Below are 24,225 nucleotides of genomic sequence, written 5' to 3'. Positions count from 1 at the left end.
AGAGCATTATGTTAAGAATCAAATAACTGGGCTCTGGTCTGGCCAGTGTACCTCACTAGCCCTTTCCCCTTGGGGAAATCACTTCCTTTAAAGTGATTGGGGGAAGGGAAGAGATATTAGTACTGTGTGGTAGAAATGTATAGGCCCAGGAATCTGCAGATCGGGTTTCTAATTTTCTTATTCTGGTGTTGCCCCTTGCTAACTTACTCTATGACTTAGGGGAAATCATTTCTCCCCTTACCAGGCCATGCTCACCCATATATAAAACAAGAAGATTGAATTAGGTGATTCATAAACATCCTTGGCAGCCTGGAAATTCGCTGCTCTATGAAATGGGTTTCATTAAACAAACATGAGTTGAAGTGCCTACTCTGTGCCAGGCACTGTGTAATGGTGCTTGTGAAAGGACCCGTGGCTGGACCTGGTCCCTGAGACCCTGAAAACAGCTGCTGTTAGCTCCTGACAATGTCTCAAATTGGCAGTATGGCAGCTCCCATACAGCCAGTGCTTACACTGTTCCCCTTACCTTGGGTCCCCACCTCTGAAACTTTCTCCCACCACCTGTAGCTTTAAGAAATGGTGATGAATCATGGAGAAGTTTCTGAAATATCCTCCACCATCTGCCTGCTGGAGGCATTCACAGTGCTGTCATCAAGCTGCAGTGTGGTCTCTGGCTGCCCTAATTGAGGCCAGAAAGCAATGGCAGATTAATGGAGTTGGAAGGGAAGTGGTTGATTTTCAACAGAGGGGTCTGTGAAAGCCATTTGTGAGCTGGACTGAGGAGATTAGATCTGAAAAGGCACTCAGGGTCTTGAATCTGTGATTACTTATTCTCCAAGGCACCTTGATAGGTCCTTACAGCCATTATATACATCCTGCTGCCAGGGAAGGGGCACCTGATCCATTTCAGAAAGATGAGAAGATTTTGAGCAAAGGATGAGGAAGGTTTATCTTAATAGCTGGTCTAGAGTCAAACAAGCCTTATAGGTTGGAAAGTTGCCTCTCATATTGCTTTCAGGGAAAAAGTGACTGAACAAGGCTCACTCAGTGATAAACATGGGGTGTGAGAGAGTCACCCCATATTTTATTCTACACATTTCAACCTTGTGAATGGCTCATATTGAAACACTATTAATCAAGCTACATAGATCACAGGGGCACATCCTGTGACTCCATAGTGGCTCTCTTTCCCTCCTCTCCTGTGTAGTAGGAGCAGTCCCGTGAGTTGTCCTTCTTTTTCACTCTCTGAAAACAACTTGCTTCCTGACTCTCTTGAGATAGCATCTCCTTCCAGGCCTCCAGCCACTAGAGCTATTCCACTGTAAGCTGAGGATTCTCTGGGCAGCCTTGGTGTCATTCAGCCTACTCTCCTGTCACTTGCTTCATGCTAGATGTCAAGAGTTGAAAGCTGTCTGATTACGCTGCACTGGAGTTGCTGGAACAGCCACTAATTCAGTTCAATGGCTCTTCCATTGCAGCCTAAAGACCATAGAAATATGAATCAGGCAGTAGGAAGGGAAGATGTGGAAAATGCTGGGGAAAGAAGAATCCCAGAAGGACCTAAATGGTCCTGAGGAGAATACTTTTATCCAAAAGTAAAGGCCAAGTGTTACATAAATGAGACCTGAGACTGACCAGCCAGATGAAAAATAGGCCACTGGAGCCTACTTGATAACTTTCTGCATTTGGTGCTGTGACCCAACTCATCTCCCCATCCCTGCAGAGAAACCTGGGACCATGAGGAGCAGCCTGACCCTGGTGGGGACCCTCTGGGCCTTCCTGTCCCTTGTTACTGCTGTGGCCAGTTCTACCAGTTACTTCCTGCCTTACTGGCTCTTTGGATCCCAGCTGGGGAAGCCAGTGTCATTCAGCACATTCCGGAGGTGCAACTACCCCGTACGGGGAGAGGGGCACAGTCTGATCATGGTGGAAGAATGTGGGCGCTATGCCAGCTTCAGTGCCATCCCAAGCCTTGCCTGGCAGATGTGCACAGTGGTGACAGGTGCCGGCTGTGCTCTGCTGCTCCTCGTGGCACTGGCTGCTGTCCTGGGCTGCTGCATGGAGGAGCTCATCTCCAGAATGATGGGACGTTGCATGGGAGCAGCACAGTTCGTGGGAGGTAAGACTGTGTTGCTGGGGTTGGGTAGGTTGTGGAGGTTGGCAGTAGGGGTGGGGGTAGGATATGTTGCCTTATGGGGAAACCCATTCTCTGCCCCTCCTGTTTATCCAACCCAAACACTATGAATGGGGACTCATTTAAAACATCCAGCCTAGGACTCTGCAGAGTGCAATCTATATCAGGGTTTTACTCACAGCAAAATGGACTAGTCACAAAATTAGTATCTGGTTTTTTTTTAGCCTCCATTTTCATCACCTTCTTTTGCCTGAACAGTGCCAATGTAAGACTATATCCAGGTCCACTTTCCAGGGGCAGCAACATAAACTTTAAATACACTTGGTCGCTAAGAGCCTTGATCTCTGGTAGTGATCTCAAAGGGCAATGATCTGATAAACAATGTACACACAAGTGCTAATTACTAACAAGTTTAGTATACAGCCTTCACCCAAGTAATATATCTCTAAAAGTGAAATGCTGGATACCAGACAGACTGTAGGTGACTGCTTATTTGGCCTATATCTAAGGTTAGCCCTGTCTGGTGACCATAACAGTCTATCCAAATTCCTATGGCCCTGACCCACCCTACTTATTTTTCCCTCATTTAGTATCCTTCTAAATTTAGTGCAGAAGACCTGGGGTGCTGGCAGTGTGTACATGGGCCAGGAAAGATCAAAATGCAAAAATGGCAGCCTGCAGGAAGGCAATCAGGACAGTTTAATTTGAACTTTATGAGAAGAAAAGGCAAGTTTAGACAGGCAAATATGTGTGTTATATTTTATACCTGAATGGGGCACTGGGAAAAATTGCTGGTAGAACATCGTGCTGAAGTCTGTTGTTGTTGCTCATGAAGTTTTAGAATCATTATTCAAGTTATTGCCTTTATCATTTCCATTAGCAGCACAATGTGGGTGAGTGGAGCCAAGAAACTTGGTTCCCACTTCTGGCTCTTAGGCTAAGTAGCCCTGTGGCTGGGCAAGTGACAGCGACCTCTACTATGTTTGGTTCCCTTCCTTCCTTGAGTTTGTTCATTGGCAAGATGATGCAGATCCTAATTTTCTTTCTTCTCTCTAATGACTATATTGGGATGACCTTGGAGTGACATAATAGTGGTGAACAAATACAGTGTTTCTCAACAGAGGCTATTCCCGCCCTGCCCTGGACATTTGGTAATCTCTTTGAGACACTTTTGATTATCCCAACTTGGGGAGTGTGCTATTGATACCCAGTGGATAAAACTGAGGGATGATATAAAATATCCCACAATTCATAAGAACAAGACAGCTGCTCACTTCCAACAACAAAGAAGTATCCGGCACAAAATGCCAAAAATGCCAGCTCAAGAAGCCCTGAACGAAGGCATCATTGTTTCCTGACCTGGTTATAAAAAGTGCCAGATTCTTTTTGTTGTGCTAGTTAAGATGATATTTTATGGTTCCCTCTTTCTTCGGACTCACTGTAAAGGTTTTAAATGTGAATTCACATTCTAGTCTCCCTTATTTCTGAATTTTTCCATTCTTTAGCTACTGATGGTTTTCTGGCCACATTGAAAGCCATTAGACTAGCTTCTTTCTTCCTCCTTGAAAACCATGGTACAGAACCATTTAGTAAGGCTTGTCTAAGCCAATGATATTGTCTCCTTTTGGGGGCTCTATGGATGTCATAAATAAACCTTAAATAGGCTTACTTCTTACCTGAATTCTTGGGAATTCCATAGATAGCTTAGCACTTTTATGGACACATTATTTCAGAAAATGACACTTAACTGGCAGGAGAAAGGGGTGGTATTTGCAACTCATGTTTATATTCTCAGGGCCCAGTTCAGTGCATGGCACAAACCAGGTGTTCAGTAACTGTAAAAAAAATGAATACACAGTCATGACAATGTCTAGTGTATGTTAGGATAAGTTGGACATGTGATAGTTGGATTCGTTCACATCCTATCCTTTTTTTCCCCAGGCTTCCATTTAGGGATGTTAATACCCTGAGTCCTTTTCTATTCTGATTTGAGAGTGACAGCTTAGCCTCACTTGAATTTCTGAGTTGCCAGCAGAGGGTGAGAGGGGCTAATTGGTAGGAATCAGAAGGCAAATAGCAACAGCTTCCATCAGACTCCAAGCATCAACAGTAGCTCCTACTTTCAGCTTGCTTGGGGTTGACTGAGACTTTTACAAAACCCTTATAGTTCTCCATATGATACATTTTATTTGATCCCACTTCCTAGGTTTAGAAACTCAAAGGAAATTCTTGAGGAGATATGTGAGTAGGTAATGGAGTTTTACAATACACTCATGGACTGAGTGAGGAAGGACTTTGTCTGAGTGGCAGGTGTCATGCAGAGGAAGCAAAACATCAGTACTATTTTCATCTTATATGATTCCTCATATAGAATTATTTTCCATTGACCCTTGCTCATAGGAGCATGGTCACAGTATACCTGGGCGAGGGTCTTTGTTTATTTATTTTTTAATGTTTATTCATTTTTTTTGAGAGACAGATAGAGACAGAGCACGAGCAGGGGAGGAGCAGAGAGAGAGGGAGACAGAATCTGAAGCAAGCTCTAGGCTCTGAGCTGTCAGCACAGAGCCCAATGCGGGGCTCGAACTCACAGACTGCTAGATCATGACCTGAGCTGAAGTCGGATGCCCAACCGACTGAGCCACCCAGGTGCCTCTATGTGAGGGTCTTTAACGCTCAAAAATGAAATGCCATTTGACAGTAGTCACAGGAGTCCAGACCCAAGGCGTGAATGATACTGGACAGATTGCTAAATTTCCACAGCTCCCCAATCTGTAACACCAGCCAAATAAGGGTTATTCCTACCTTCTTTTTGAAAACCGATACCTGTCAAGGTTACATCAGATGTGAGGAAATGGTGAAGATGGCTTGGATGCATCATATATTCTAGGTGGCCCTTGGCACATGACCATTTCCCAAGGGTATCCACAGATCTTGTATCTGACCTCTCAGAGATATGCTTTATAAGTGTCAGGAAGCCAAGCCTGAACAGCCTGTTTAGCACTATGGATAAAAGACAAAAGAGAAAGAGCTGTGGGGGTTAAGTTTAAGCTTGCAGTTCAGCTGAGGGGAATTGATTTTGTTGCTCCAGGCCTGGCTACTTCTCGGCAGCTAGTGCATTAACCGAAATACATCAGGGGGTGGAGCCAATTTGTTTTAGGTCTGGTTTATCTCTGCCAGACCCCAAACCACTGAAGAGATGGAGTATCCATTAAGAACTACTCCCTCCCCCTGCCTGACTCTTGTTCCCCAGTTTGGCAGCTGCCCACAGAGATGAACAGTGGGAAGTGGGAGAGACAGGAAGAAATAAAGAGCTGATGGCTCGAGTCAGACTTAGCAAGGTGACCTGATGAGGCCCTTGGGTCCCATTTGCTCCACCTGCAGCTGATCCAGCTGGACAAGGCTAGGGTCCAGGGAGCCTTCCACTGGGACCTTCATGCCCTGCTCCAACCGGTGAAGGAAACATCTGGCCAGGAGATTATTTCAACCCTGGGGATGCTGAGGTTTCGAAACAACTGGCCCCCAGTCTCTGAGAACAAGGTTATTATTCACATTCCCCTGTGTATACATATGCAAGTTGCTTGTGAATTGTTCTCTATCTTCAGTGAGAGCTAAACAAAGAAGAAATAGTTGAGAAGTAAATATAAGGAACTTCTTGGCAGGAAAAAGTATAAGATCTTGGATCGGGTTACATGAGGGAGGCCAAGAATCCTTCTAGAGCAGGGAATGTATCAAGATCACCTGGAGTGCTTAAAAATGTGGACTCCCCAACTCTCCCATCCTCTTTCCTATTCTGATTTACATAGCAACAGGTGGAAGTCTGCATGTTTTGAAAAATATCCCCAGTGACTCTGATGTGTATACTGTGTTCCTTTTCCCCAACACAAATGAGAACCACCACTCTGAACATTTTTTTCCTTGGTTAAGGAATTATAATTCAACATATCCAGACAGGCACCAGTGTTCCTTTCCATGTAAGGTCCTAATGCTACATGCTTCAAGCTCAATGAAAATTGCCACTAGAGACAGATCACTGAGAACTTGAATCAAGGAAAGGGGGCTACTTTTCTAAAAAATATATATCTTCCCTGTAAACCATTCATTTCCTGTAAAATCCCTCAAGCTTTGCCAGGCATCATTTAATTTATCCTTACCATGCTAAATGAGGATAAAAGTGGCTTTCTGCTTGGGAAAATAATATTTAAAGATGTTAACCTACTAGCAAATACTTATGTACCAAATTGGAGCAGAGAAGAGAATACGGGTCAGGGCTCCTGATTCTCAGCCCTGGGCTTTATGCACTGATGCTATTGATTTTTCCTTTTCCCCTTGAAGACGAAATGCTATCACAATATTTTTTAGAGTGGTCCATGAACCATTTGTATAATAATTACCTAGGGTGCTTGTTAGTGGCATTCTAAGCCTACTGAATCAGAACTGATGCCTTATACTCTGTATTTTACACAGTCTTTTTAGACTGATTTATTCTTTAAAATATAGTTTAAAATAGTTCAGATGTATGCACCACTCAGGTTAAGAAATATATTACCAATACAGTTATAGTCTCCTTCATATCCTGATCATATGCCCTTGTTCCTACAGCAGAGGTAACTACAGTCTTTCATTTGTTACTGATCATTCTTCAGCATGATTCCGGTACACACCTAAATTTGACAACCTCTGCTCAGTTGTGTTCATAATGTTGCTTTTTTCTAGAATTCTCTTTTCTTCCATCTCTGCCTGTAAACATCTGCCTCTTTCTCAAAGTTCATGTCAAATGTAGCCTCTGTGTGAAGCCTCCCCTGATCTACTTTAAATATTTCTTGCAGAAGTAAACTTTCTTTTCACTCCAAGAGAGGATATGGGGTCAAATGAATGAGAGAGTTGAGTGAGGAGCTCCTTGGGAAGGAAAAGCTGGAATTATGGCTAGAGGGCAGATTTACAAATTTTCTACTATATTTGAGTTAAAGTTGCTACAAGAGCAATAAATCGAGAAATTAATAACAAATTAACCCATACTGGACTGCTCAGGTGGTAAATTCAAACTACCTAATAACCATATTAAGACAGATATTTGGAGATGGGGTGGGGGTGTAACAAAATGGTTGCACAGTCAATATTTGCACTTGTGAATGGCAGAAAGGGTAGCAAAGGGGATTGATAACAACCAGGGAAGGGACTTTCTCTGCCCAGAGACAAAGGTTAGGCATCTGCTTAATGGAGAATGTACAGTTAGGAAGAGGATATACAGCTGTTGGGATAAGGGGAAGTAGTAATTGTACCATAAAGGGAAGGTTGAGTGTAGCTGGGATGTCGCTGCAAGAAGGGTTCCAAGTTCTGTCCAAGAAGGTGAGTCTGAGGGTTTGTATTGGCATTGAGGTTGCCTGCCACAAGGGCTGAAACTGAGTAAAGTGTTTAACTCCAGGCATCTGCTTGGTCAGAGAAGTGAATTCAGACAATAGCAATCATTTTTGCAGAGGATATTTGATATATTTTGGGATAGGGGACACTTGTGGAAAGAATAGTCAAGGAAAGGAAACAAGATGGCAGCCCACTGGTCACTGTATAGTAGGGAAGTAAAGATGAAAACATACTCTCACATTCCCCATAGGCAAGATGATTGTGAATTGTTCTCTATCTTCAGTGAAAGCTAAAAAAGAAGAAATAGTTGAGAAGTAAATATAAGGAACTTCTTGGCAGGAAAAAGTATAAGATATTTTCTAGAGGCAGGTAAGAATAAGAATGTACCCAGCTGAACATAAGAAGTTGGGGCAGACTTTTCTAAGGGATATATTTTGTTGGAGGGGTAATAAAGCCAGGAATTAACAATAACACATACAGAAGTAGGAGCAGGGGCTATATCTCACACAGGGCTGAAGCTGAAATTTAAACTAGTTTTTCTGGTATCAGAGCTGCTGTTCTTCACATTTTTAGCGGTGTTTTTCTTAACGTTGACCAGAGCAAGACCAGATGCATCAGCATCACTAGGATACTTTTGAAATGCGTATACCTGGGCTTCAGTTACTGAAGCAAGTATCTGTTAATAAGGCCCAAGAATCTACATTTTTAAGAAGCCCCATTCTTCCAGAAGGTGGCAAGACCTGGCACTGGCAAATGACCTCCATGTTTCTATTTGAAGCACATCTTCAAAATCCCAAATTGATGAGAATTGTTGGAAACAAATATAATTGAGAATAAATTATCCTATGACTTCATTTTTAAAATATGTCTCCCAGGACACATCTTTTTCCAGCTTTAGCAAATGTGATAGAATCAGCTGTCAGCTACAAGTAAAACATCACCATGAAGTATGGATACAACCTACTGTGCTCATCTGTTTAAAAAGCAGGAGGGATGATAGGGGATAGGAAGAGGAAGGACTGGTTGGGTAGAGCGTGGGGCCACATGCACTGGGACAGAACAATGCCTGCCTGAGATTTCTAGTCTCTGGCTTGGTGCCTGCAAAAAATTGCAAAATAACAACTCCAACCAGGCAGCTTTTGAATTGAGTCCTGTTCAGTTTTGGACTTTTCAACTGGCTTTCTTATGAGGACAAAGAGGTGAGAAAGAAATCAGCATGGAGAATATATGTGAGAAGTGAGAGTAGAGTCATGGGGAGATGCTGCTGTTTAATAATAATAATTTTTTATTGAGCACTTTGTATAAGCTAGACACTTTATAAGTATTACTTCTTGAAACAGCCTTATAGGATAGAGCACTATTATTCTCATTTTAAAGATGAGATAACTGCACAGAGAATAAGTAACTTGCTGAAAGTCACACAGCCTCTAGGTGGCAGAGCTGGAATTTGAGCTTAGATCTATACTGACTACAGAATCTGTCTCTCTCTTTTTTTCCAGCTTCTTAAAATATAATGGACATATAACACTGTAAAATTTAAGATGAAAAATATGATTTAATACGCATACATATTGTCAAATGATTACCACAATAAGGTTAGATAACAATCCATCACTTCACATCATTACTTGTGTGTGTGTGTGTGTGTGTGTGTGTGTGTGTGTGTGTGTGGTGAGCACAGTTAAGATCTACTCTCTTAATAACTTTCAAGTATATAATCCAGTATTGTTCTCTGTAGCCATCATGTTGTGCTGTCTCTCTGGATATAATGCCTATAAGATTCCTAGTGCTTGCTAGAGATATTGTTTTCAAAAGGTGGTCATTTCTGGATACCCTTCTCTAGAACAACAGAGCTTCTAAGGGTTGATGATCTCTCTGATTAGTCAGAAAAATTGTTGCCAGTAACTGGCTATGTGACTGTAGGTAAATCACTTTCCCTCTCTGAGTCTCAATATCCACATCTGTAATGGGGATGGATTAGAGTAGGTAATCTCCAGAGGCCTTTCCCTCTCTAGGATTCTATAGCTGTATAAGGTGTCTAGGATGATCTCTCATCCCTGCTAAGAAGATCCCTTCAGAAGGCTTTCCCCTTTGGTAGTGTGGGAAAAGTAAGCTGTCTGTTAGGTACCTACAGCATACTCTGAAACAGATGCATTTATTGGGCACTTAATTATGTACCAGGTACCAAGGGTACATAATTGAAGATAAATAAGGACCCTCATTTCAAGGAACACACACTTTTCCCCCTCAAAACATTTTATTAAGAATACGTTCAGTGGGAGTAGATTCCCATGATTCATTACTTACATACAACACCCAGTGCTCATCCCAACAAGTGCCCTCCTCAATACCCATCATTCATTTTCACCTCCCCCTGCTCCCACTCCAGCAATCCTCAGCTTGTTTTCTGTATTTAAGAGTCTATTATGGTTTGATTCCCTCTCAGTTTGTAAGTATTTTTCCTTTCCTTCCTTTCCCTCATGGTCTTCTGTTAAGTTTCTCAAATTCCACATATGAGTGAGAACATACGATATCTTTCTCTGACTGACTTATTTCACTTAGCATAATACCCTCCAGAAATAACACACACTTCAGTGAGGGGAGCAGACCACAATCAGTTGTGAAAGATATATATCACAGGATATTTTAGTCACAGGAGTAAGCACAAGGTGCTGTGGGAACAGAGGGAAGGAATATGTAACTTAGGCTGAGGGCAGGGACCTTGAGGATAGTGAGAAAGGATTCCTGGAGGAGATAGTTCCTGACCTGAGCTCCTCATCACAGTAGTCTGAGGAACAAGAGAGGGCTGAAGAAAGTGGAAGGCTCCCCCTAGCCATGGCAAGGCAGACACTCGGCCAGAACTAGTTCTTGCTTGAGCAATCAGAGTCCATGCCAGTCCCAGGAATCTGAATGTAGAGGTTGAAAAGCTGAGCTGCTGTTCTTTCATAAATATGTGTTATTTTCTTCCTAGTTTGCATGGAAAAGCTCAGTTTGTAATATCTCTTCACTCAAAGGAAAAGTACCAGAAGAAGGAAAAGGCTTAGGAATCATTTCCCATTTTGTCTTTAACCCATTATGCATACTCTGGGCTCCATATTCTGTCTCATACCTCCTCATATCATAGGATTTCAGTTCATCTGCAGTAAAAAACAAACACAACAAAGGGATCCCTAAACAAATAGGACTGTTGTTCCATTGCCACTGGATAAATTCCAGAGCCTAGGAGGACCTTTGAGTGACCAGTTTCATTTCCTTTAAGACTATGAGACAGAAAAGAATGCCTTCTAATTTTAAGCATTCCACTCAAGGGAATTTCCAATTTTAATTGGTCATTCTTTTAGTTTCTAAACCCTCTGTTATTGTCAGAAAGTTATCTCAGTTTTCTTATTTAAATTCTTCTTGCTATTTCATAACGTCCTCATCTTTTTCTTTGGACTCGTTGAATATTAAGAAAAGCTGGTTGCCATGTTGCAGACAAGTTTAGAGTACTTTGTGGTCTTCTTCCAAAAGGATTCATCTTAAGGCAAAGTGGGATTATTAGCTTCTCAGGATGTATGCACAATCTTCCTCAGTGAAGAAAGGGAGGTGAAGGTGAGGTCAACAGTTACTAGAATAGCTTGCCTTTCACTGTCCAGCTGAGCTCTGGAGCTCTGGAACCTATAAATATGCCATTCACTCATCATTGATCAAACACTTGCTCTGTGGAGGTTCTGTGTTATTAGTTTCTACATTTATATTCATGACACATGACCTCCACATAACCTCTGGTGTGGCACCTAAGTATAATGTTCTTGTAATTAGGCTCTCTTGGTTGCAAGTAGAAGAAAATCACTTTAGCTCTCTCACTATAATGGGAGTTGACTATAACACAAGGAAAGTGGAACTGGAAAGTGATTGGGAAGGACTGGATTTTCTTAGCTCTTTCAGGGGAACTTGGCCATGGTGTGTCTGCTTCATGCTACTGTATTCTCTCCCTCTAGGAAACAGTTTGCTCAGTCTACCCAGAACTGATGTTTATTCAGAACTTTGGATTGAACTTGGCTTAAGCTTGACACAGTCTTGGTTCTACCTCTTGGTTTTCTTCCCTAACTTTTGCCCTATCTGCTAATGAGCTCAACATCTCTGTTTCTTGATTGAATTGTCCAAAAAGAAGAACCAGGCCCAGATGACATCTTCATGCCAGGATATGTCACCCATCACTGAGCAGCCAATGAATTTGGTTGTTTTTGTGTCAGCTGTCATGCTTAGTTCAATCCACTGTCACCAAGACATGAGGGAGGGGGAGGTCATAGGTTATAAAATGTAAACCTAGGCAGTAAGGAAGAGCTGAGGATGATGTAGTTGCCTTAGAAGGCAGTGTCAGCAAGAAGACCCAGATTTGTATCTCTGGTCAGAAGAGTAATGTTATTACTAAGATCCCATAGTTTCTCTGTAGTAACCAAATAGCCTAAACAAAATGGAGATGAAGACAGGCAGCACAGTGGAAGTATTGGAAGTCAAATAAAGGAGAGATTGCTTATCATAAAGCTGGAGTGATTTCTCAGAATAAAACAGTATTTCTGGAAGGAGTGTGGTGCCCTCCTCACCAGGAGACGTCTACCCAATGTGTATCCTTCCTATAGGTGTCAGTCTGGCAGCTGCGTCCAATTTGTAGAAACCATGACCTACCTTTAACTAGTGAGGACCCATCTGACTCTTAGAAAAGGTTGAATTTTAGGCAAGAGTAACATTGTCTACATTGCTATCCTTGAAAATCAAACCAAGATAGAAGAGTCTGGTTGAAGAGGCCAACTTAGCTTTGTAAGACATTGTCAAAAACATTTTGGCTGTAAAAAGTACACTGGCCTGTCTTAATTTCTAATACTGACCTTTCTTTATAAGTTGTTCCCTCTACTATCTACTGCAACTCACTACCTATGACATGGCAAAGAAATTCTGTTGAGTTGGTTGTGTCATAGACATTTAGGGTTAAAGGGGAAAGGTAAACTCTGGAAACAAGAGGCGAAATTGTAGCTGAACTAATCCAGAGAGAATTTTGGGTGACAGAAGTCTTGTTATATTTTTTCTACCTATGTGTATGCTTTTCTTTCCAGGGTTGCTGATAAGCTCAGGCTGTGCATTATACCCCTTAGGATGGAATAGCCCAGAGATAATGCAAACATGTGGGAATGTCTCCAATCAATTTCAGTTAGGTAAGGTGGTCTGGGCAGGATGTCAATGATGGTTCTTTTCGGAATCTGGTTTTCCAAGTGCTTTACTTCTTGGACAGGACTATTCTTGCTAATGGTGCTTGTCTGAGTCTCTGTCATTATGTGAGCTTGTGGGAAGTGGTGGTTTGGCTAGATTCGTTTGGCTGTGATAACTCACAACTCCTCAATTCCTCTTTTTCAGTTATGTCTCTCTATATCCTTTATGAACATTTACCCAGAGTCCTGTGACAAGTTTGGGGAAAACCCTATCTACAGGGGGATTTCAAATATTTAAAAACTGATGATATGTCATTTCTGAAAAAAAATTTAGTTCCTATTACTATTTACTTCCTAGGCAGTGTCTTCCAAATATAAATCAACACTATGTCTTCTCACTCTCTATGGAGGATATAACAAGAGGTAATCTGGTTTACATCAAGCATTAGGAACCTAGATTAAATATTAGGAATTATTACTAGCATTGTTACATTGTTACTCATATATTAATAGCAAGAGCTTTCAAATATTAGAGTCTGTGACAGAGTAATTCTGGACTCTTCTATGGTTGCTAATTCTCACTGAGAATGACAAGTTCACTTACGTGAATTGGGACTAGATTAGACTCTAATTGAAAGACTTCAAAATATTTTTCCAATCTACTATGATAGAAGAGAGTAGAAGGGGAAATGTCTGGGGTTCCTTGAATATTCTTAATTGTAGGAGAGGATTTTGGAACAATGAGACCACCTATTTCCTATAGCTTATGCTTCAATACTTCCCTTTCTGTCTTGCCTCAGACTGTTTTTGAGTCTTATATGACTCATTTTTGGAGAAAGGAGTTGTTTACTATACAAGCATAACATGAGGAAGGGCTATATAGAAGATGTGACAAATGTGGACCCTGGAATGTCTACTGTTAGTGGCTCAGAGCAGAGCTGACTGGCAAATATAATAATTCTGCCACAGGTGAAAGAATGAGTAAATATTTGGGTGTAGGTTCTGAAGAAAAAGGAAGCAAGACATTATTCCAGCTAGCTGGGATAGAGAAAGTTAAAGATTTAGTATATTTCTCCTATTTGGTTGTTAGGCATATAATTATACTTTTTAAAATAACAGCGTTATTGATACACAATTCACATGCCATAAAGTCTGCCCTTTTAAAGTGTACACTTAGTGGCTTTCAGTACATTCACAAAGTTGTGCAATCATCACCACTATTTATTCCCCATTTTTCTCTGTATCCAGCCCCCCAGCAACCACTGTCAATATAGGTTTGCCTATTCTGGAAATTTCATATAAATGGAATCATATAATATGTGGTTTTTACATCTGGCTTCTTTTGCTTAGCATATTCATCCATGTTGTAGCACATATCAGTACTTCTGTTTTTCATGGCTGAATAATATTCTATTGTATTGCTATAACACATTTATCTTTTCAACAGTTGATGGATACTTGTTTTATTTTAAATTTCAGGCTATTATGAATAATACTGCTATAAATATTTTTGTATGGACATAGCTTTCATTTCTCTTGGGTATATATCTAGGTGCAGATTTATTAAGTCGAGAGTGAATCTATATTTAAGCCTTTTGAGGAACTGCCAGGCCATTACATCATTTTACATTTCTACCAGCATTGTGCAAAGGTTCCAATTTTTCAACATCTTCACTAATACTTGTTTTCCATTAATTTTTTAATATTTTTTATTTTTTAATAGTTTATTGTCAAATTGGTTTCCATATAACACCCAGTGCTCTTCCCCACAAGTGCCCTCCTCCATTACCACCACCTCCCTTCCCCCGACCCCTCCCCCTTCGACCCTCAGTTCATTTTCAGTATTCAATAGTCTCTCAAGTTTTGCTTCCCTCTCTATCCCCAAATCTCTTTCCCCCTTCCCCTCCCTACGGTCCTCTGTTAGGTTTCTCCCGCTAGACCTGTGAGTGCAAACATATGGTATCTGTCCTTCTCCACCTGACTTATTTCGCTTAGGATGACACCCTCAAGTCCATCCACTTTGCTACAAATGGCCAGATTTCATACTTTCTCATTGCCATGTAATACGCCATTGTATATATATATACCACATCTTCTTCATCCATTCATCAGGTGATGGACATTTAGGCTCTTTCAATGATTTGGCTATTGTAGAAAGTGCCGCTATGAACATTGGGGTACATGTGCTCCTATGCATCAGCACTTCTGTATCCCTTGGGTAAATCCCTAGCAGTGCTATTGCTGGATCATAGGGGAGTTATATTGATAGTTTTTGAGGAAACTTAATACTGTTTTCCAGAACAGCTACACCAGTTTACATTCCCACAAACAGTGGAGGAGGGTGCCCGTCTCTCAACATCCTCGGCAGCATCTATAGTCTCTTGATTTCTTCATTTTAGCCACTGTGACTGGCGTGAGGTGGTATCTCAGTGTGGTTTTGATTTGTAGTTCCCTGATGATGAGTGATCTTGAGCATTGTTTCATTTGTCTTTTGGCCATCTGGATGTCTCTTTGGAGAAGTGTCTATTTATGTCTTCTGCCCATTTAGTCACTGGATTATTCATTTTTGGCTGTGGAGTTTGATGACTTCCTTGTAGATTTTGGATACTAGCTCTTTATCTGGTACGTCATTTGCAACTATCTTTTCCTACTCTGTCAGTTCCCTATTAGTTTTCCTGATTGTTTCCTTTGTGGTGCAGAAGATTTTATCTTGATGAGTTCCCAATAGTTCATTTTTGTTTTTATTTTCCTTAACTTGGGGATGTGTCAAGTAGGAAATTGCTGTGGTTGAGGTCAAGGAGGCTGTTTCCTACTTTCTCGTCGAAGGTTTTGATGGTTTCCTGTCTCACATTCAAGTCCTTCATCCATTTTGAGTTTGTTTCTGTGTATGGTGTAAGAAAGTGGTCTAGTTTCATTCTTCTGCATGTTGCTGTCCAGTTCTCCCAGCACCACCTGTTAAAGAGGCTGTCTTTTTTCCAGTGGATACTCTTTCCTGCTTTATCAAATATTAATTGGTCACACATTTGTGGATTCAGTTCTAGGCTCTCTATTCTATTCCATTGGTCTATGTGTCTGTTTTTGTGCCAATACCATACTGTCTTGATGATGACAGCTTTGTAGTAGAGGCTAAAGTCTGGGATTGTGATGCCTCCTGTTTTGGTTTTCTTCTTCAATATTACTTTGGCTCTTCGGGGTTTTTTGGGGTTCCATACAAATTTTAGAATAGCTTGTTCTAGCTTTGAGAAGAATGCTGATGCAATGTTCATGGGTATTGCATTGAATGTGTAGATTGCTTTGGGTAATAATGACATTTTCACAATGTTTATTCTTCTGATCCATGAGCATGGAATGTTTTTCCGTTTCTTTGTGTCTTCTTCAATTTCTTTCATAAATTTTCTATAGTTTTCATCATATAGGTCTTTTACATCCTTGGTTAGATTTATTCCTAGGTATTTTATGGTTTTTCATGCAGTTGTGAATGGGATCATTTTCTTGATTTCTTTTTCCATTGCTTCATTGGTGTATAGTAATGCTTCATTGGTGTATCGGAATGCAATCCATTTCTGTACATTGGTGTATAGGAATGCAATCCGTTATGCACATTGATTCTGTAGCCTGCAACTTTTCTGAATTTATTGATCAGTTCTGGAAGGCTTATGGTGGAGTCGATCAGGTTTTCCATGTAGAGTATCATGTCACCTGCAAAAAGTGAAAGTTTGACTTCTTTGCTGATTCTGATTCCTTTTATTTCCTTTTGTTGTCTGATTGCTGACTTCCAGCACTATGTTAAACAACAGTGGTGAGAGTGGGCACCCCTGTCGTGTTCCTGATATCAGGGGAAAGCTCTCAATTCGTTTATATTTATGGGGGCTACTTTATGTCCCAGTATGTGATCAATCTTGGAGAATGTGCCATGTGCACTCGAGAAGAAGGTGAATTTCCTAACTTCAGGATACAGAGTTATATATCAATTCCATCTGTTCCAATGTGTCTTTCAAGTCCATTGTTTCTTTAGTGATTTTCTGTCTGGTTGATCTATCCATTGCTGTCAGTGGAGTATTAAAACCCCCTGCAATTAGCACATTCTTATCATTAGAATTGCTTCTGTCTGTGATTAATTGTTTTATATATTTGGGTGCTTCCGAATTTGGTGTATAGATGTTTATAATTGTTAGCTCTTCCTGATGGAGAGACCCTGAAATTATTATATAATGTCCTTGTTCATCTTTTGTTACTGCCTTTACTTTAAAGTCCAGTTTGTCTGATATAAGTATGGCTACTCCGGCTTTCTTCTGGCTTCCAGGCATTTCTCCATCCCTTTACTGTCAATCTGAAGGTGTCTTCAGGTCTAACATGAGTCTCTTGTAGACAGCAAATAGACGGATTTTGGTTTTTTATTCATTCTGCTACCTTGTGTCATTTGGTTGGAGCATTCAGTCCATTTACATTCAGTGTTATTGAAAAATGTGGGTTTAGATTCATTGTGTTCTCTGTAAAATTCGTATTTATAGTGGTGTCTCTGGTACCTTGTATTTTTTGCAATATTTCCCTCATAGAGTCCCTCTTAGGATTTATTGTGGGGCTGGTTTGGTGGTGATAAATTCTCTCAATTTTTGTTTATTTGGGAACATCTTTATCTCTCTTTCTACTTTGAATGATAATCTTTCTAGATAAAGGATTCTTGGCTGCATATTTTTTCTGCTCATCACATTAAAGATTTCCTGCCATTCCTTCCTGGTCTGCCATGTTTCATTCGATAGGTCTGTAACCACTATGATAGGTTTCCTTTTGTATGTTAGGGCCCTTGTAGCCCTACCTGCTTTCAGAATTCTCTCTTTATCTTCATATTTTGCCAGTTTCACTATGATATTTCGTGCCGAAGGTTGATTCAAGTTATGTCTTAAAGGGGTTGTTTGTGCTTCTTGAATTTGAATGTCTATTTCTTTCCCCAGATTTTGGAAATTCTCAGCTATAATTTGATCTAGTGCCCCTTCAGGACCTCTCTCTCTTTCTTCCTCTTCAGGAATTCCTACGATAGGGATGTTGTTCTGTTTGATTGTGCCACTCAGGTCTCGAATTTTCCTCTCCTGATCCTGGATCACTATCTCTCTTTTTTTCTCGACTTCTTCTTTTGCTATAACTGTTTCTTCTAATTCACCTATTCTTCTCTCTGCCTCTTCAATCTGTGAGGTGGCCGCCTCCATTTTATTATTCACTTCATTTGTAGACTTTTTTAACTTGTCACAGCTATTTTGAAAGTCCCTAGTCACTGTATCATAGCTTGTCTGATGCTTTTTCAAGCCCAGCGTTAATTTTATGACAGTTGTTCTACATTCTTATTCAGTTCTGTTGCTTTTATTTTTTTGAGCAGTTCTGTGGCTGTGACTTCTTCCTGGACTTTCTTTAGGGGAGAGTTCTTTCATTTTGTCTTTTGGCTAGCTTTCTGTCTCTTGCCAGTTTTAAAAGCTCATTGTGAACTGTGCCCCTGTAAGTATTGCTCTGTTAAAGGAGGCTTATTGACTGTCCAGGGCCTGTCATTTCAGGAAATTTTCTTTTAATGGTGTCTCTCAGTTTCTCTTGTCGTGCCTTTGATTTTTTTATTTCCCTACTCAGCGATATTTGGGACTCTCCCTCATGCATACTATGGCTTTTTTCTTAAGGTAGCCCTGAAAAGGAGAACAGACAGACAAACACACAGGGAACAGAAGCATGCAAACACACAGACAAACCAACCAAACAAACAAATTAAAAGGGGGAAAGGAAGAAAAGAAAAGGAAGGGAGATGAAAGAAAAGACAAAAAAATAAAGGGTGGCAGAGACAACAAAGGACAATGGACAGTCTACAGACATATAACCAGTAGAGGGGAGAGATAAGGATGAGATAAGGGAGGATATATCTGGATGGCAAGAGAAAAAAAAAAGGAGAAAGAAAAAAGGAAAATAAAGAGTAAAAATAAGAAAAAAAATTTAAAAAGAGTAAAAAGGTAGTAATAATAATAATAAATAAGTACAAAAAAATGCAGCAGCTCCCCCTTGCGGAAAGGCGTGGTTTGGTGTAGGGAGATCTCGGGGCTGCTATTGGAGGCCCCGCCTTGGTGGTTGTGGAGAGAAGAATGGGGGCACCCCACGCTCAGCTCGGATTAAGTGCTGCAAGCCACTCTTATGAGTCCAATCTCCTTGTGCTGCAGGTGAGCCAAGCTGTATTTTCCAGGTCCCCCTCACTTTAATATCCTAGCCCATGCACTTTAATGCTACCACAGATGACATGTACTTGCTTTGGCAGCCGGCTTCTTAGCTGGGATCTCGTAGTGGGAGGGAGCACCGGAACTCGCGCTGCTGCTGCCGGAGTCGAGGGGCGCTCCCACAGCTGCCGCCACCAACTCCCTGCTGGGATTGCGTAGGGTGGGGGCTGTTTTTCCTGGTGCCATCCGGGATTCACACTGCCACTGCCAGAGGTGAGGTGCACTCTCACCGGCTGCCACAACTGCTGCCGGGATCCAGGATCGTGCAGAGGGAGGGGGCTATTTTTTTTTTCCGGTGCTCTCTGGCGCAGATGCTGCCTGCTGCCGAGCCCAATGAAGAATTCGCCACCTATACAGGACAGGTTTCTCTCCCCGAGCTCAGTGTTTACATATGAGGTGAGAGTTTTTCTCTCTGTCCTGGGTTAAGTTCTTTATCTCTTCTCTAGAGACAGTACTATGAGCGTGTTCAGTTTCTCTTTCTCTTCCCTTTGTCTCTCAGGGGCTCTGTGTGCTTTCCCTGTGTTGGGCTGGGGCTCCCACCTCCCCTGCCCCTCTCAGGCTGGCCCATTTTCCAATCTCCCCAGTTGGCACTCACTCACTCAGGTGTCTTTGAGGTTGTCTTCTTTCTGGAGTCTGTATTTTTTCCTCCCACTCTTGCAGATAAGAGTAATGTCCTTCTCAGTTCGATAGATGGGGCAGACGAAGTTTACAGAGCTCACTTCTCCACCATCTTGCCTCCTCCCCCAATCCACTAATATCTCCATTAATTTTTAAAATGTTTATTTACTTTTGAGAGAGAAAGAGAGAGAGAGAGAGAGAGAGAGAGAGAGAGAGAGAGAGAGAGAGAGAGAATGAACAGGGGAGGGGCAGAGAGAGAGAGGGAGACATGGAATCCCAAGCAGGCTCCAAGCTCCAAGCTGTCAGCACAGAGCCCAACACAGGGCTCGAATTCATGAACTGCGAGATCATGACCTGAGCTCAAGTCTGACGCTTAACCAACTAGCCAACTAGGTGCCACTGTTTTTCATTTTTAAAAGTTATAGCTATCCCAGTGTTTGTGAAGTGATATCTCAATGTGATTTGAATTTGCAGTTCCCTGATAATTGATGATGTTGAGCTTCTTTCCATTTACTTATTGAACATATCCTTCCTATATCTTCCTTGCAGAAATGTCTATTCAAGTTATTTGCTATTTTTAACTGGTGTTGCCCTTTTTGCTATCATTGCTGAGTTGTAAGAGTTCTTTATGTATTCTGGATACTAGACCCTTTTCGGATATATAATTTGCAAGTATTTTTTTCCCATTCTGTGGGTTATGTTTTACTTCTTGATGATATCCCTTGAAGTACAATGTTTTTAATTTTTATGAAATCCAATTTTATCTATTTTTCTTTTGTTTCTTGTGCTTTTGATGTCATATCTAAGAATACATTACCAGACCCAAGGTCATGAAGATTGTTTGGCTATTCTGGATCTCTTGCATTTCTATGTAAATTTTAGATTTAGTTTGTCAATTTCTTCACAAAAGCCAAATGAAATTTTGATAGAGATTGTGTTGAATCTGTCTATCAGTTTGGAGAGTATTGCTACACTCACAATATTAAGTTTTCCAATCCAAGAACACAAGATGATGTTCCATTGAGTTAAATCACCTTTAATTTTTTTCAGTGATATTTTGTAGTTTTCAGTATACAAGTCTTACTTCTTTTGTTAATTATATTCTTAAGTATTTTATTGTTTTTGATAATATTATAAATGGAGTTGTCTTCTTAATTTAATATTTGGATTGTTTATTGTTAATGCATATAGAAATACAAATGGGTTTTTTTATATTGACCTTGTATCCATCAAGCTTGCTGAACTCCTTTATTAATTCTAATGATTTTTTGGTAGATTTCTTAGGAATTTCTATATATAACGTCATGTTGTTTGATAACAGAGATAGTTTTACTTCCTCCTTTCCAATCTGGATGTCTTTTACTTCTTTTCATTATCTAATTGCCTTGGCTAGAATCTCCACAACAATGTTGAATAGAACTGGTGAGAGCAAACATTATTGTCCTATCCCTGATCTTAGGGGTAAAGTGTCCAGTTTTCTACCACTAAGTATTGATGTTAACTCTGGTGTTTCTTTTTCACAGATAGCTTTTATTAGGTTAAGAAAGTTCTATTTTATCTATTCCTAATGTGTTAAGTGGATTCATCATGAAAGGGTGATGGGTTTTGTCAAATACTTTTTCTTTACCTACTGAGATGATCGCATGTTTGTTTGTTTTTGTTTTTGTTTTTTTTTTTTACTGATTTTCATATGTTAAGCCAACCTTGCATTTCAGGGATAAGTCACAGTTGGTTATGGTATATATAATCCATTTTGTATGTTGTTGGGTTTGGCTTGTTAGTATTTTATTGTGGATTTTTGCATCTCTATTTATTAGGAATATTGGTCTATGGATTTCTTTCTTGTGATGTTGGATTTTGCTATGAAGGTAACATTGGCTTCATAGAATGAGTTGCTACTTTGATTAATGTAAAATGCCAAAGTAAAAGATTGCAGACATGATTTTCATATAGTCATTTGGCAGTTTTCTGCACTAATCACCACCCTCAAGGGGCAGGTTCACACGTGGGCAATTTTGTGTGTGGCTGCCTTTGTTTCAAGTTGATGATCATCAATTGTGTTTACCATAGGATCATTATTTTTCTCTTAATTTTTACTCAATATTTTGTTATTGTTTGTCTCTCCATTACATTTTCCTCCTTTATTACTCTTCTCTCCTGCACCATATGTCTCCCCAAGGACTCTAGTTTTCCTGTCCTCAGTGCACTAGATAATGTAGTTTTGTAAATGCTTAAGCATAAAGGGATTGCTGAATCTTGCTTGAGTCAAGCCCTCCCCATTCCTTTTTTAAATCACCCTTTCTAATTCTTCCAATCGCCTAAGTGTCTCTCATCCATGAGCCACATTTCTTGCCCATGTTCTTCAATTCCCGGTCTTCATATTAGCACTTTTCTGGTTGAAAAAAAAAACCTGGCTAATGCTGAAAAGAAAAGATAATCTGTGCCATTCTTGGCCCTTTTCTGGTCAGCTTCCCAAACATACATGACAGTGCCAACTGTATTATCAGCTATTCCTTGTAATATAGAGACAACAGAAGCAGCAGCAAAACATGTAGTAGACTTTAAAAATATATTTTATGATATGTTGTTAATACCAAGCTTGTGGATACCAAGGTTTGGAAAAAGCCAATGCTAAAAGTACAGCTATTACCCTTAGATTTTTGTTTAATTCACTGGAGATTCTGGGGTGCCATGATGGCTCAGTCAGCTGAGCATCCGACTTCGGCTCAGGTTGTGATCTCACAGTTCATGTGTTCAAGCCCTGCATTGGGCTCTGTGTTGGCAGCTCAAAGCCTGGAGCCTGCTTCAGATTCTGTGTCTTACTCTCTCTCAGCCCCCTGCCTCAAAAAGTAAATAAACATTACAGAAAAATATATTAATACTTTGAAGATTCTGGTAATGTGGAAGCACCCTTGGCATATCTTAAATATCATGTGAATAGATGAATGAAATACAAGAAAAGTACACTCGGTATCCACTGTACCTACTTTTGTTTCTTGTTCCTTGAAAGGCAGCAGCATGGTATACTGAAAGATCTTAGGCTTTGGAGTCCAAGATCTCAGTTGCTATCCAGGCTCTGCCTCCTATGTACTTGTATGGGCTAAAGTCACTTAGTGTCTATGTCTCACCTTCCTTCTCTGTAAAATGGGCTATAATAATAATACCTATTCCAGTGTTGTTACAATGGCATAATAAAAGATATATTAAAGTTCCTGGTACAAAATTTGACTTGAAGTAGTTTAGGGGCCTACTTTAAGAGATAGGAGAGTAGAATGTGCTGGAGGGTACATTATCTATTGGTGGCATTACTTTGATTCTGCTTGAGGCTCTATACTATGCACTCTGTATTTTGCACTTTGTATTTTGGAAAGAAAGCTTCACAGAGTCAAGAAAGCTATGAGCCCTACCCGAGGAACAAAGCTTCTTACCCTGACTTGCTTGAGAGAGATGAAGGGAATCAGGAGGACAATGGAAGCAGGCATTGTTAGTCAGCCAAGGTGATTGTGAGAATGAGTAAAATAGAATTCTACTCTGAGACTCTGGATAGTCTCCTTCATTATCCAGTATGAAGGGCCATACTCATATCTTTAGCTCCTCTTTCAATGGGTTTCCATTCCAGTTATCCTGAACCATCCACTGTTACGATTTTTAGTCCTAACCTGAATTATCAAAGATCCTGAATTATCAAAGGTATAACTTGTATTAGGGTGGCAATCTTGAGGTCTGTGTTGGATTAAAGATGGGCACAAATTCTTTGATGCTCTTCCCATAAAGAAGCTAGGTGTATCTCTACCACTTATGTTATAAATCTGGGCTGGCCTATAAGTGTTTTAACCAATAGAGTGTGGCATAAGTGACATAAAGTTCATTCTAGGCCTAGCCTCTAAAGAACTTGCAGTTTCCATGTTGGTTTCTGGGACCTCTAAGCCATCATATAAAAACTTTGACTACTCTGCTAGAGTGACCAAACAGAACGTCCCAGAGATACTTGGAAAGAAAGAGAGGCCCAGCTGAGTCCAAACTTCCAGCCACTCCTGCCAAAGCACCAGACATATGAGTAAAGCAGTTCTAGGTCCTCCATTCAAGCCATCTGAATATCACTGAATGACTCTAGTTAAAGCCAATTGCAATGGAAAGATTGTTCATCTGAGCCCCAACCAAATTATTACCTATAGATTCATGAGCTATAATAAAATGGATATTTTTAAGTTTATTTATTTATTTATTTATTTATTTTTTATAGATTGTCTTGTATTTTATTGTAAAGTTTTCTGCATAATTTCCTATCACATATATTTGCTACTGAGTATTTTTCTGCCATGTTAAATTATAAATGCAGAATGTTAAAATTCTGCTTGTTACATCATAAAACAAAAACAAAACAAAAAACTCTTTTTTTTAAAACCATCTTCTTTGGTGATCAGGAAGCGATATTTTATTTTTATTTATTTATTTTTTTTAATTTAAAAATTTTATTTATCTTTATTTTTTTTTACTTTATAAAGTTTCATATTTTTTTAACATATGCAATTATTTTCCATCATTTACAATACAGTAGTTGCAATGACACTCAAAACAGAAAAGCAAAGTAAAAAATCAAAACACCAACTTCTGTTTCATGTAATTAGACTTATACAGAAATTAGAAGGTTAAGTACCAACTAGTTAATCACCTAATTTCACAG

General features: G+C 40.1%; 1 protein-coding gene across 1 annotated transcript in view; it reads left to right on the top strand.

The window, feature by feature from the left end:
* The first annotated feature begins 1,722 nt into the window (after nucleotides 1-1,722).
* The window catches only part of LHFPL1 (LHFPL tetraspan subfamily member 1), a 41,701-nt gene continuing 19,198 nt past the window's right edge, over nucleotides 1,723-24,225 (top strand). The window contains exons 1-2 of the mRNA XM_029930391.1: nucleotides 1,723-2,119; nucleotides 12,589-12,687. Of these exons, the coding sequence (XP_029786251.1) occupies nucleotides 1,738-2,119; nucleotides 12,589-12,687 (481 nt within the window). The 5' untranslated portion in view covers nucleotides 1,723-1,737. The remainder of the gene's footprint in view (nucleotides 2,120-12,588; nucleotides 12,688-24,225) is intronic.

This window comes from Suricata suricatta, chromosome X (assembly GCF_006229205.1).
Source record: "Suricata suricatta isolate VVHF042 chromosome X, meerkat_22Aug2017_6uvM2_HiC, whole genome shotgun sequence".
NCBI classification, from domain to species: Eukaryota; Metazoa; Chordata; class Mammalia; order Carnivora; family Herpestidae; genus Suricata; species Suricata suricatta.
This window is presented reverse-complemented; position numbering and strand designations above follow the sequence as displayed.